The following is a 13,556-nucleotide window of genomic DNA, read 5'->3' as shown; positions in this document are numbered from 1 at the left end:
GTGCCGCCAGTAGTAAGGTTCTTGCAGCCAATATCCGGTGATTCACCCGATATGGCAGTGTGCATGGCAATATTAATCATCTCAATGAACCATTATCGTGCATGGCAGAAGATCTGTTTAGAAGATGACCGCTGTTGGCTTTTGTGTGCATTTGTACAATTTGTTTTCTTTTGTAACTATACATATTTGCCTCTGGACAACAAGTGCTATACGCTGAGATTTATCTTACTTTCTAGAAGACAAAACAACAAACCTAGTTATTTCTCTACAATAACCACCCATGTCCTTTCTGCAGACCACCTGAGCTCCAGTTCTACACTAGCGCCTCTGCGGTGATCATGTTAATCCCGACATGGATTTTTCTGATTGTGAGTAATCAAAATCTCCAACTCCCTGCAGATAATGAAACATCGCTGGGAATGCTGGATAATCTGTGGGAACGGGTGGGATACACACCAACAACCATTATTTTACAGTATATCCCCCCCCCAAAAAAAATTGTGAAATATTACATTAACCCCTTCAGGAGCCTATGGGGTATATTTACTAAACTGTGGGTTTGAAGAAGTGGAGATGTTGCCTATAGCAACCAATCAGATTCTAGCTGTCATTTTGTAGAATGTACTAAATAAATGATAACTAGAATCTGATTGGTTGCTATAGGCAACATCTCCACTTCTTCAAACCCACAGTTTAGTAAATATACCCCTATGTGTTTTGCACCACTATAACCAAACCGTTTTTCAAACTTTCTCTGTTATGTCGTACATTCGTACACTGTGCCTAATAAAATAACCATATTCAATGACCATTTAAAATGATCAGTGTCAGAATAAATCTAAGGGCGTTTTTGCATGATAATTCTTATGCAATGTATAGCAAAGGGTGGAATCATGATTAAATTAATTATTTATGATTCCGTCTTGAGTGCACGTTGGATCTCAGGGCGAATCCAGCTACAGGGTGCACATTGGCACCTGGATAAAGCGTGTTGTGGATGCAAAGGGTGCAAATGCAGAAAATACTGTCTGCTACTGCGTGGAGCACACATACCGGGCAGCTTTTATTTTCACACCACAATTTAGAGTTGAGTTGGACGCTCCACCTTCCCAACTCTAAATCTGTCATCGTCTTTTACATTTGCCCCCAAGCAGCTCAATACGCTAAATGAGCCCCGATTTGTATGAAATATTTATGTAATGCTTTTAAAAATAATGTGTTGAGGTGTTACTCATATAGGGCAAAAAAAGTTGGAAGGGAAAGTTTTTTTGTGTTTTTTGTTTACAATTAAGAGAAGGAAAAAAACCTCATCTGTATTTCCAACTAATGATCTCTTTCTGACGTGTGTATATATAGGACATGCCGTGGATTGGAAAGGGTGGGAAGAAATTCAGTTACAACTGGGATGTCATTGTTTTGCTTCTCATCGATGGCGTCTTATTCCACCTGCAAAGTATCACAGCGTACGCTCTCATGGGGAAGATATCACCAGTAACTTTCAGGTACTATACAGTAAATATCCTATATATTGGGCAACAGGCGGTCCGCGGGCTGCCAGGGGCCCAGCAAGCCTTCACCCGCGGCCCCATGCTCTGTGCCCCACTCTGACTCTTCCTTGTTATAAATGCATAAAATGAATAACACAATGCATGGTTCCTGTTCACTGCTTGGCGTGATCCTTAACAGATGGTTGCATATGTAGCCAAGATTATGGGGGAGGTTTAATTCAGCGCAAGATATCTCCAGAGCGTCCACGGAGACGCCTCACTTTGGATATTTTACAGGAATCGCTGCTCATTTTTTTTTTTTCTCACACCCCATAGAGGTGCCCAGAAAAAATGAGCAGAGATTCATACTGTAATGGGCAGCAGTGTGCGTAGTGGACATTGCGGTGATGTCCTTGCGCCACATCGCCGGAAATTGAATCACCCCCTATATGTCCATGTTTTCATTAATGAACTGTACTGCCCAGATAGTCTTTCCTGCAGTGCAACACCTGGCTCCATTGTTTCTTCTCCTTTCACCTGAAAAGGTGGTTTATAGTACGACTCCATTACTGTGTCAGTTATTAGTCGTCATGGGGGTTTAAATCTGTACAGGAAATAACATCTGAGGATCCCCGGAAGCTTCACTTTCATTATTCTCAAGGCCAAAGCAATCCAAGCAGATCGTACTGTCAGGGTTTCAGAGAAGCTAATTGGATGGGCTGTCTGTGAATAGTGCAAGGGAAGCTTTGGTGATTCAGTAACCCACAAACGAGGAAGCTCGTTAATTCTCCAGAACTGTGCGTGTAGAACACTGTGAGTGAATCTGTCTGTGACATTGAATGCTCGATGAACTGTAAAAGTGGCGTTTCATTCACCTGTGAATTTCATGTCGTTTCAGCGTTGTCAGCACTGTGAAACACGCACTTTCAATCTGGCTCAGTATTATTATTTTCGGTAACAAAATTACCAGTCTCTCTGCCATTGGGACAGTTTTAGTAATTATTGGCGTTCTTCTATACAACAAAGCAAGACGGCATCAACGAGAGACTTTCCGCATGCTGATTGCTCCAACAAATACGGAGAAATCTGAACCACTAATTGGACAAGACCAAAAATCACATGACAAATAGCGGATCGTTGTCACTTTATTCTGCCACTGAAATGAACGGTAACTGCTGCTGCTAGATATCAGGAGACCACAAATACAAGCTTTATCCACAGAAAAGGGACCAGCGGATTTTGTATGGAAGAATCAAATCTGTTTGACATTCCCTTAGCGATTTCTGCTAAAGTGTTGCTGAGTCTTAGCTCTTCCGAGCAATATCCTTATGTCGGAGCACAGGAGATACACTGGTGGTTATTCCCATAAAGAAGTCTAGTGCCCAATCAAAACTCGGCGTATTATTGAGATCACGTGACCATATTCTTCTGATTAAGAAGATAAAAAAATCTAGCATTATGGGTTTTAAAGCAAACCTAGCAGGAACGCAGAGGGACCAGTAAGTAAGGCAGGAGCCTTTCTTATTTTAAACCTAATATCAGTTGTTAATGGATATTGGAGCCTCGGCAGTATTTTATTTACGGGAGTAGTTTTTTCCAGGTGTCCTGTTTCCCCCCCCCCCCCCCCCAGAATGCATCTGTGTGCGATACGTTTTGTCAGCAGGAGCTGCTATGTATCATCTATTAACCACTAACGTGTATAGAGAACTCCACTGCAGAACAAATCAGGTGGGATCGCGAATCGGAAACGTAAAAGATGACCCGTTATCTACCCATTACAATGCTTAGCATTGTACATTACTAATGGCAAATATACCATCGTTGATTATGGAACAATACATTTTTAACTCCATTAGTTACTTCTCTCTGAAAATGTAATTACTAAAAAGAAATGTGTACATTTTGATTGCAAATTTAAAAGAAAACATACATTTATAGGACTACTAAAATAAGAGATACTGCTGTATTGGATACTAATATCGTTCACAAATATATGTTCTTGGAGCTTATTAGACCTGTATTTGAGATAAAGTTGTGGAGAGCTTTTCCCTATGCCCAGCACACTTCCTGTGTTTAAGTTCTGGGCATAAAATAACAGCCTGTCGCTTCCCAGGTTGGAAATTGATTTCTTTGGGGTGGGAGGTTGATCATCAAGTGGTGGTGGGATAATTACAGTGGGAATTACAGGAGTGGATTGTGAGGGAGAATTCAATTACAGGGAAGGAGAAAAAAAAATACATGGGAGGATGGTTGGAAGTTAATAATGGGAGAGTTTGGTGGGAAGGGTAGGGGGGGGGGCTGGTGGCGGGAAATGGATTTACATGGGAGGGTGGTGTAGGAAAAGAACAGTATATATGTACATGTTACGGCTGATGGTGGAAGTCCAATATCAACAAAAGTTCTGTTTCTGACATTAGCCACAATGTACCATAAAAAAATATATACAGACATGTTGAATGTTACAATGAAGGCAGTAGAAGTAGTTTATTTACCTCTCTGCATCTTCTTGCTGTGTCCTCTCTATTGACAGCGCTGTTACTTTATTAAGGGCTGGGACTGGAGCACATAGCAGCAACTGTGGGGCCCTGACATCTTGGGAGCGGCGGCAGACATGCTGCCTATAAGGGGGCCCGTTGCCGCATCCTTAATTACACGCAGAGGTCTCCAAACCACCTCCATCTCGGACGCAGCTGCTGCCTAGAAGTGGTGCTCCCTTAATTCACTGAGAAGACCCCCACCCCTAATATATTTGTCTGGGCCCAGGGCTGGTAGGTCCCATACTGCGGTACTCCCTGTACCCCCCTGATGGCGCTCCTGTTTATAATACTGCACACTATTTGTACTTGTTGTTCAGCTGTGTGCAGCCCGTTGTTGGCCTCTGTTATCAGCCATTCCAGCCCCTGTCACCTGATTACCATTTCCACTCATTTATCTCTAATTTCTGCAGTTCCCATAAGCTCCACTCTTAAATATAGATTTGTAAATGTTATTGGTATCTTTGTCCAGCTCGACAACACATGGCCAAAACATGAGGTCACTGGTCGTTTGGCACTCAGGCTCACGTGGTCAGATTAGTGTCACTACCCCATCACATATTCCCACATATAAAAAGATACTGATCAGACATTGGATCGTTGGGTATTTGGGCACGAAACAAACAATAGGTCTAAAATGATCTGATTGGCTGACTGAATTGCTGCTCACACATCTCGTTAGACGAAAAAAAAAAATATATATATTCTGTGGCCAAAATTTGTGTTCGCTTTAGTTGCTGAGATTATGTGCAGGATTTACATAAGTATTGTGTTTAGCTGTTACACTGATTGTTAAACCACATTAATATTATTGTAACATAATATTAATCATGGAAAGAAAGGTTTGGTGTCTTATCCATGTTGATTCCTTGCTTTATGCCAGTGAATACTCGTCCTTACAGGCCTCATGGAATCTCTTCCAGTTTCTCCTTAAGTGCTCGGGTTGTACTAAGATCATGTAAGTGCGATCGAGTGGCCTTTCTTGGGTTGCCGAATATGGACTATTGATTGCAGCCTTTCGTTAAGTCATATAATGCCAATGTAATTACACCTGTGGATTGTACAGAAATCTATATATTTTTATGAACTGTGGTCGAAACCTTTTGTAGAAAACTTACATTCCTAAACTGTGGTTGTTTATTGTCGTATTGCATTTTCTCTGTTTTTGACAATGCAGTTTTTGCCTTGTAAGAGAATGTAATTACTTGAATTGTGTGGATGAATTGTGATTCTATTAGTATTTAATTGCTAATATATTTTGCGAATTGCCTCAACCATTCCCTCCAGGATTTAGGATTCTGTGTACAATATTTCTCCTTAATCTGCATCTACACCAAGGGCTCAGCTATTTTGTGAACCGGGAAAACGCAGCCTGTCCATTAACAAAGGACTAGTGACGTCATTGAGGCATGAGCCACATTGTGCCTCAATGAGGTCATAGATTCATAGTGAATCCAGAGGCTGAATTTGATGCACAGAATATCTGCCTCATACATGGGTAGGTGATCAGTACACTTTAAATGTGCAGCCAACATGCACAAGTCACTCTGCTTGCTGCGAACCTAAAACCTCAAAGTAAATATATGTTTAATAATGTAAGTGGAGGTTTGATTGGCCAAGATAAACGTATCGTACATAAGCTCTAATTGACCAGCGCCCCCCACTGGCCAATGAACATAATTTTGGCAGAATGCTCCAATGCATTCCTCAAGTAATAACTCTTTAATACCGTATATGTAATACATAAGGCTACCATTGTTTTGTTAATGTTCATTTTAGTTGGCACTTGGAAATAATGTAATTTACATTGTCATTTATGGCCGTGTGCTTTCTTAAAGGACATGGTGTGTTAAGTGACAGATGTACGCCGCTCGGAGATATAAGAAGGATCGAGTATATGTAGCAGTCCATTACCAGTGATTAATCAGTATACGCAATAAGCCATCCAGTTTCATGTGTGGGCATTTTATCAGTGATTTATATTATGGGTCTAAAATTGACCAATCATGTTGCAGTAGCCAATCGCAAAACAATTTAGACGTTTTCCACCTTCAGACAACTTTTACTGACATGTACGTACCCTCTTGTCGCTTTTAATAAATACATGTTTATTGTTTATGCATTCAATAAGGCCTTTATGTCATCTATTGAGCGTAATTTCTTTTTCTTTTCCTTGTATATGACACAGATTTTTATTTCTGGATACAATTGTGTTAGATGCGTAGAACAGAACTATGTTGTATTGAAGGGCAATGGGAGGATAAAAACAGCTGCCCACACTACTGAAGCCTGTATATTGGACGGTTAGCCAAATATTGCATTGAGTGTGATTTAAATCTATCAGATCTTTATCGGACATGTTTGTAAATATGGTCAGAAGCTTTTGGCTGGTGTGCGCAGCCTATTCCAACCGTATTAATAGGCCCCCAGTGAGGTTCTAAGGAATCCGCCGATCTGCCCATGTGCCGTCTGAATCGCTTCCAGTTTGGTTAGCTGCATGTGTGGGAACATTGGATACTTATCCTATCACTCCTATCATTGATAGTATTGGCCCATGAGGCCGACTCCACTTTGCCGAATAATATAAAGGTCTTGGTAGAAAGAAAGAGAAAGAAAAACATCACAGAAGGAAGCTAGATGGATAAAACAATGTATCTAGTAAAAGGTGCAGGAAGGTATGAACAAACCATTATATTAAACTGCAAAATAGCAGAAAACATTCTGAGTTTTACACACTATTATGTCAAAGTGAATTGCACCAGACTCTAATACACAGTGGACCTCGTTTACGAAGCATTCACAACGTGCACCGCAAATTGCCTTATTTTGCATCTACGTATCTGCATGATCCGTCCAGCTTACCTCTCTGCTCTCACAAACTGGAACCTGCCCTAGGTTTATGGAAAGGCAGAAAAATCTACTGCAAAAGTGTATATCACCTGAAAGTCCAGCCTTCCACGTCTTTACTGCCCCCTCATTCATTGTTCTGCTCTTCGTCTAAGATACTGCCCAGATGAATGACTTAATGGTGAGTGGGGGTACATCAGGACTGCCTTAATTACGTTTGGAATTTTTGTGTTGGACATTCTTTTTTTTTTGTTATATTGGGCGCCATGCGCTTTCCTTCTGAACTGGGAGGTGCAAAATGCATCCCATTAAATGTATAGGACAAGACCTGACATCGGCCAGCTCAGAACTGGTGCAAAATTCAAGTGTTTTTGTGGAGTGAAAATGACTGTGCTCCTTCCGCATAGCCAGGAACGTCCACCCCTGTATCTAATATAAACATTGCTCTGCAAAAATGTGACCTCAATTTTGCACTGCCTTGGCACAATGGTGCTCCTTATCTATACGTCCCAAGCAACACACCCTCATCCCGTCCAGCTTTTATTACCCGTAAGTGCGAACTTCTCCACACACTCGGACATCTTACTCTTGCACTTTGGTGGACATTTTAGTGCATCGGCACAAATTGAAGTGCTCGGTGCTGACAAATTGTTTTGTCCCCTGTGTCCAGCCATTTTGCGCTTCATAAATGAGGTCCAGTGGAGACAGCCATGTTGTAAGCTGAACCAATATTCGTGAGCATACAACTTGCCAATTCACTATGAAGCCATGACATCCCACTGAGGTACTTCATAACTAAATTTTCATCATTAATTTCCTCATGGTCCCTAGTGAATTGATTGCATTCTCCTGGATATGCATTCGGCCTACCAAATATCTGCTCCCAGCTGATGATATTAAAGTGTATCTCTCGGCAGCCATTTTGTGGGCTAAATATTTCTGAAAATGCATTTTATCAACATACCTGCCAATCTGATAAATTAGAATTAAGAGTGTTCCTAGTTACTTTTATGAATATCCAGTCCAAAGAATGACTGACTGAACCAATATTCACGTGTCACTATTGAATTGATACAGCAGATAGACATTATTTTACACCACAAAATGGCTTCCTCCACATTACATAGGCAAGGGACACATTTTAAAACCTAGATTGGCCATTGGTTATGGGAAATAGTAGTTTTGAGGTTATACAGATACCTTTTCCCTGTCGTATGTGAAAAGTGCTTCACATTATCTAATTCTTGCCTTTTTTGTATTGTTTTGTGATTTTTCTGGTTTGTACGCATTCTTTAATTGAACCCTGTTACATTTTTGAAATGTCTTTTTTTTTCAGCCTGTACCTAAGAGGCCTGATTTTATGTTTAGACGACAATGTTTATTTACATGCACAATTTAAATTGTAACTTTTACCAAAAGGATCTAATGGTAATTGAACAGCAGCCATTTGAAAATTAAATAGTTCTCTGAAATTCCTTTCCTTGAAAATGCTGAGGTTTACAGGGGGGTATTCAATTGTTAGCGAGTTTTGTGGGGGGTTTTTTCCCCCCCTGCCGCGTAAAAAAAATAAAATAAATCTCCTGCAGGTTTTTGACAGCGATCGGTTTGAGTTAGCGCAGTGGGAAAACTCGTGCGATTCAATTGAAAAAAACGCTGGCCCCTTGCGTTAAGAATTGTGTTTGCGAGACTTCAGGGGAGCGAAGGGGCGTTTTAACGCGGTCATGTATAACACACAAGTTTTGCATACATTAGATTGCATTACACATTGATAATATCTACATTACAGTACTTTCTATAGCATATTTTTTAATTGAACTTTTTTTTTCACCAGATAAAACGGCATATTTTTCTGTTTAACCCTCAGCGTTAAATAATTGAATAGCTTTTAACGCGGCAGCCTCTCGCACACCCTATACTTTCAATAGACCTACTACTGGAGCGCGAGAGGACCGCTTCATGAAAAAAAGTAGCATTAAAAATGGAATTGAATTGCGGGTAAAGTTAACCCACTCGAAAAATGATAAACAGCATTAAAATTACTTAATGCGGTCAAAAAAAACAAAAAAAAAAACTTGCTGACAATTTGAACACCCCCCCCCCCCCCCACAGATGTTTATGCTGTAAAGTTTAACTGCACTTTGACAGAGTATTACAAAGTCAGTCAATTGTTTATTTTCATTGATCTGGAATCATTTTGTTTACTGTCATTGTCATAAGGGAACATCAAATCTTCCCCTGCCCAATTGCGGTACCGTTTAGATAAACCAATAGAAGGACCTAATTACTTATCTGTACAGCCAGAGCTGGACAAGATGAGGTAGACATTGGCAGCCAGATTATTTTGATGAGGGTTCAATAGTTCTATGAACTGCTGAAAAGGTGCACACCAGTTACAGAGGTATTATGTTCTAAACACAATATAATTGTTTTAGATTATACACATATTAAAGCCCTAGGGGTATATTTACTAAACTGTGAGTTTGAAAAAGTAGAGATGTTGCCTATAGCAACCAATCAGATTCTAGCTGTCATTTTGTAGAATGTACTAAATAAATATCTAAAAATCTGCATGGTTGCTATAGGCAACATCTCCACTTTTTCAAACCCACAGTTTAATAAATATACCCCTTAGTGATCTAAGAATAATTCTACATTACAGTTCACTTTCCTGTCTAAGTCGATAGATACAAGCAGGTTCTCAGGTTACTGGCTGCCAGTAACAACCATGGAGAATAGAGCAGTTTGTCTCTGATCCCGCCCCCTACAGCATCCTAGTATGGATTGGCGTTCATAACAGTACTGCAGTTAGTCTGCTGGGACCGTTGGCACCCTGATGCTACCTGAGGGCATCCTTTTATTTACTGTAGATTTATGCTTACATTGGTAGACATTTAATATTTCATTTTATTTTAAACTAAAAATATCCTAACTTTTTTTTGATCAATGGCAAATAATTATTGCTCATCTTCACAAATTAACTTCTTTTTACAGTTTCTACAACATAACTGATTTTAAGGTTTTTGTTTCAATTAAAAAAAAATAAAAAAATTGTCCTGTAAAGAAAATACTTTTTACCCTACTCGTTTGTACAATTTGTTACCTTTTGGCTTAAATGTATTTTGTTCACGTAAGACATTGGAAAGGATGAAATGTATAATTGGGGAAAGAGTCCTTATCCTGATTTTTCTGTTTTGTGTTGCTAATCTACTGTACAACATCAAATTGCTCAGACCTTTGCATCTCACTGTTTAAGTTGCCTTGTAAAATAAATGTGAATCATTATGTCTTATGCATTTTTCAGTCATTTTGAATAAACGTGCATATTGATCTGTTGTTTACTTAAATCTCGAATTTAAAAAAATAATAAAAAAAATCGTAAACCATATGACCCAAAATGCCTGAGTGGATATTTACCAGCATGTAGTCAATCTAATCTATAGCCATTAAATTAGATGGAGCTTCATTTATTTTCTCAGGAATCCTAGGTGTCACATCCAGCACTCACCTGAGCCTGTGTGACGTGTCTGTCAAAGGGTTAATCACAACACAACCACCTAGTCTATTTACAATTGATTAAACCCCCCTTTTTACCTTTCACTCGAATAACTGCCACCACCAAGATTTGATACCAAAGCGAACACTTTGCAGAAGTTATTTGACTCTCCCGTCTTATGTCCCACTACAATTAAAACTTAAATTAAGCAGTTATCGTAAACCAAACAATCCCCTGCATTTAAGTTAGGTAGCGTTCTAATCGAGCTATCTAGCACATGAATCCCTTGAGAACACAAATACAGAATGTTATTAAATGGAGTTTAAGATGACAAACACAGTGCTTAAGATAAAAAAAAAATAGTAATAACAATGAGACACAGTAAATAATGCAAATAGTTTATTTAAAATAAACGGATACAAACGGATCAGAAAACGGAACACGCACATAATGTCATGTAATCTGTGGGATAGCAAGACTGGAAAGTTCTTCAATCAGATTAACCCCCCAAAACAGTGACAACTTTTGACATTAATTCCATCATTTTTAAATACTGATTACACAGACCTTATTAGACAAGCAGTTTTTGTCTGTGGCTCCGGCGTAATCAGGACTTTCCTGCGGTCCCAGCAAAACTTTGTGCAGCTGACTAGAGAACAGCCAACACTGATTGGCAGGAATTTTGGCGGCTTTCCAGTACTTTCAGACAGCAGATAGGCATTAAGCATCTTTGAACTAGATATTGGGGATCAAAAGAAGAGAAGCAGTTTGCATTCTCACTATCATAATGCTGAATGCACTAGAATAGTAAGCAAGCTGAATCCCCTGTCTTGATCCCCAAAAAGCCAAACCATGTTCACTTACTGCTGATCGGCAGTTAGAGATTAGAGAGACAGACCGTATTCCGACTAGATCTGCTGGACAGAAGGTGATACAAATCCTTCCTTCCGTTGGGCAACGGTGAGAGAAAACGGCAAGATAATCTGGTCGCTGTGTACTTGTCAAGTAGGTGTTGGTGAAAGGGGGTTGCATGCTGGTTACTGGTCAATTGCAATATAAGGTATGATGGTTTTGTAGTAAATGGGATATGAGATAAAAAGGCTTTGATAAACGGTTGGCATGTTGCACAACCGTTTTGTGTATTTTTCAAAAAATGTGTGCGCTGTGTCTTTAATAGACATGCAGACATTGATTGGCTGCTGCAGCATTGGCCACCAGAGGAACATTTTCCTTCAATAGACTATTGTCTACTGAACGCTACCTTCCACTGGACAGTCCCATGACCATGTTCTTTCTGCAGCTGATTAGTTGCTCTCTTAAACCAGCATTACTTGATTATGCTATTAAACAATTTGTATTATTCATTTTTATTTATAGGGCGCCACAAGGTGTCCGTAGCGCCGTACAGGGACAACGAGTTACAGTACAGTAAACAGTAAGCTCAATGCACAGCTAGAGAGGGCGGGGGAAGGAGGATCCGCAAACAACGGAGCCCAAGAAGGAGGGAGGCCCCCAGAGGGGACGGGGGGGGGTGGAGGGTCATCGAGGAGGAGGGCTAAGTAGCTGGAGAGCAGAGTTAGGAGTGGTGGAAACAGGAGGAGAGATGGCCCTGCTCAGAGGAGCGTACAATCTAAGGGGAGGGGTGGACAGACAGAGACAGAGGGGAGAGTAGGGGAATGGAGGCAGAAGATAAGGTAGAAAGTTAAGTGAGAGACTGAAAGGCTTTAAGAAAAACGTGAGTTTTTAAAGCCCGTTTGAAACTGGACAGATTGGGGGAAGTTCTGATGGAGGGAGGGAGCTTGTTCCAGCAGAGGGGGGCAGCGTGGGCGAAGTCTTGGATACACGCGTGGGAGGAGGTAATAAGGGGGGAAGAGAGGCGACGGTCAGAGGCAGAACGGAGAGGGCGGGATGTAGTGTGAATAGAGAGGAGGGTAGAGATGTAGGGCGCAGTGGAGTTGGCGAGGGCCTTGTATGTGAGTATGAGGAGTTTAAAGAGGATTCTGAAGGGGAATGGGAGCTAGTGAAGGGCTAGGTAGAGGGGGGAGACAGAAGAGGAGCGGGGAGAAAGGAAAATAAGTCTAGCAGCAGCGTTAAGAACAGATCGAAGGGGAGCGAGATGAGTGGGGGAGGCCAGTGAGGAGGAGGTTGCAGTAGTCCAGGCGGGAGATGATCAGAGAGTGGATAATCTCATTTGTAGTATTTATGCATAATTTGCTATAGCCTACTTGGAAGAGTTTCCCTAAAGATGATTTATTTCATAAACTCTTGTTCTAGTACGTTATCTAGTTTCTATGATGTGAATGTCCGAGTCTCTCAGAATTGACCATACACGTCTATGACCAAATCCGCACGGTTGGATCATTGAATGCCAAATCCATTTGGAAGTCACTGATGTTCTGCTAAGTATATTTGTCTTTTTGCTGCTGTTTTATGAGCGTTGCATTAATATGGATCTACTTCTGTAGTGCTAGCTTCCTGGTTTCACTGGGCTAGATACATAGATATACTCTCTGAAAGCCCATCTCTTTATTAAAACTTACTCTACTCCCACCTATACTACCTATGGCTCACACATGTCTCTATCAATATTTACATGAGCGAAGGCAATGACCTTGGCAGCAACACTCCACACTTCTTGTTGCATCCCCACCCACAACACTTCACTCCACTCTCAGACCATGACACCCAAGGCTCAAAATAAAAGTGAGACGGAGGGTAGAGATCTGATTGGCTGCAACACATCCATGAGTACACGTCTCCCCATACCTTGGTGACCATAGACGTGGCCACAAGGAAAATGTGGACACAAAACGGCGCCCCTGATACTACCCACACCAAAGCACCATCACAGCTGCCTCAAATCCCTTCCCCCCCCTCCAAACATAATGGAACAGAACATATACCGGTATGTTTTATATTCTACAAATATGTTGAGTTTTCCCATTGGCATTGTAAGAGTATAAATATTTGTCAGGTGCTGAAAACATAATGTAATGGAACAAAGTGCTAGTTGTAGCTCCTATACACAGTGGTGTCACAGTTTTGTGCCTGAATAAACATAGGCTAAGGCACTATAGCACTTTTGTGCAGTCTTCATTGATTGCTCTTTTGGATGTTATACACAGTAACAGTATCCAACAGAGTCCGGAGTAGAATATATATATATATATATATATATATATATATATATTTATA

At 40.6% G+C, this 13,556-nt stretch overlaps 1 protein-coding gene across 3 annotated transcripts in view; it reads left to right on the top strand.

Moving 5' to 3' along the window:
• The window catches only part of SLC35E2B (solute carrier family 35 member E2B), a 46,514-nt gene extending 36,360 nt beyond the window's left edge, over positions 1-10,154 (top strand). For all 3 annotated transcript variants that reach the window (XM_075189853.1, XM_075189854.1, XM_075189855.1), the window contains exons 7-9: positions 296-368; positions 1,357-1,502; positions 2,386-10,154. In XM_075189853.1, the coding sequence (XP_075045954.1) occupies positions 296-368; positions 1,357-1,502; positions 2,386-2,617 (451 nt within the window). In that variant the 3' untranslated portion in view covers positions 2,618-10,154. The remainder of the gene's footprint in view (positions 1-295; positions 369-1,356; positions 1,503-2,385) is intronic.
• Positions 10,155-13,556: the final 3,402 nt, after the last annotated feature.

Source organism: Mixophyes fleayi, chromosome 11 (assembly GCF_038048845.1).
Source record: "Mixophyes fleayi isolate aMixFle1 chromosome 11, aMixFle1.hap1, whole genome shotgun sequence".
Lineage (NCBI taxonomy): Eukaryota > Metazoa > Chordata > Amphibia > Anura > Limnodynastidae > Mixophyes > Mixophyes fleayi.
This window is presented reverse-complemented; position numbering and strand designations above follow the sequence as displayed.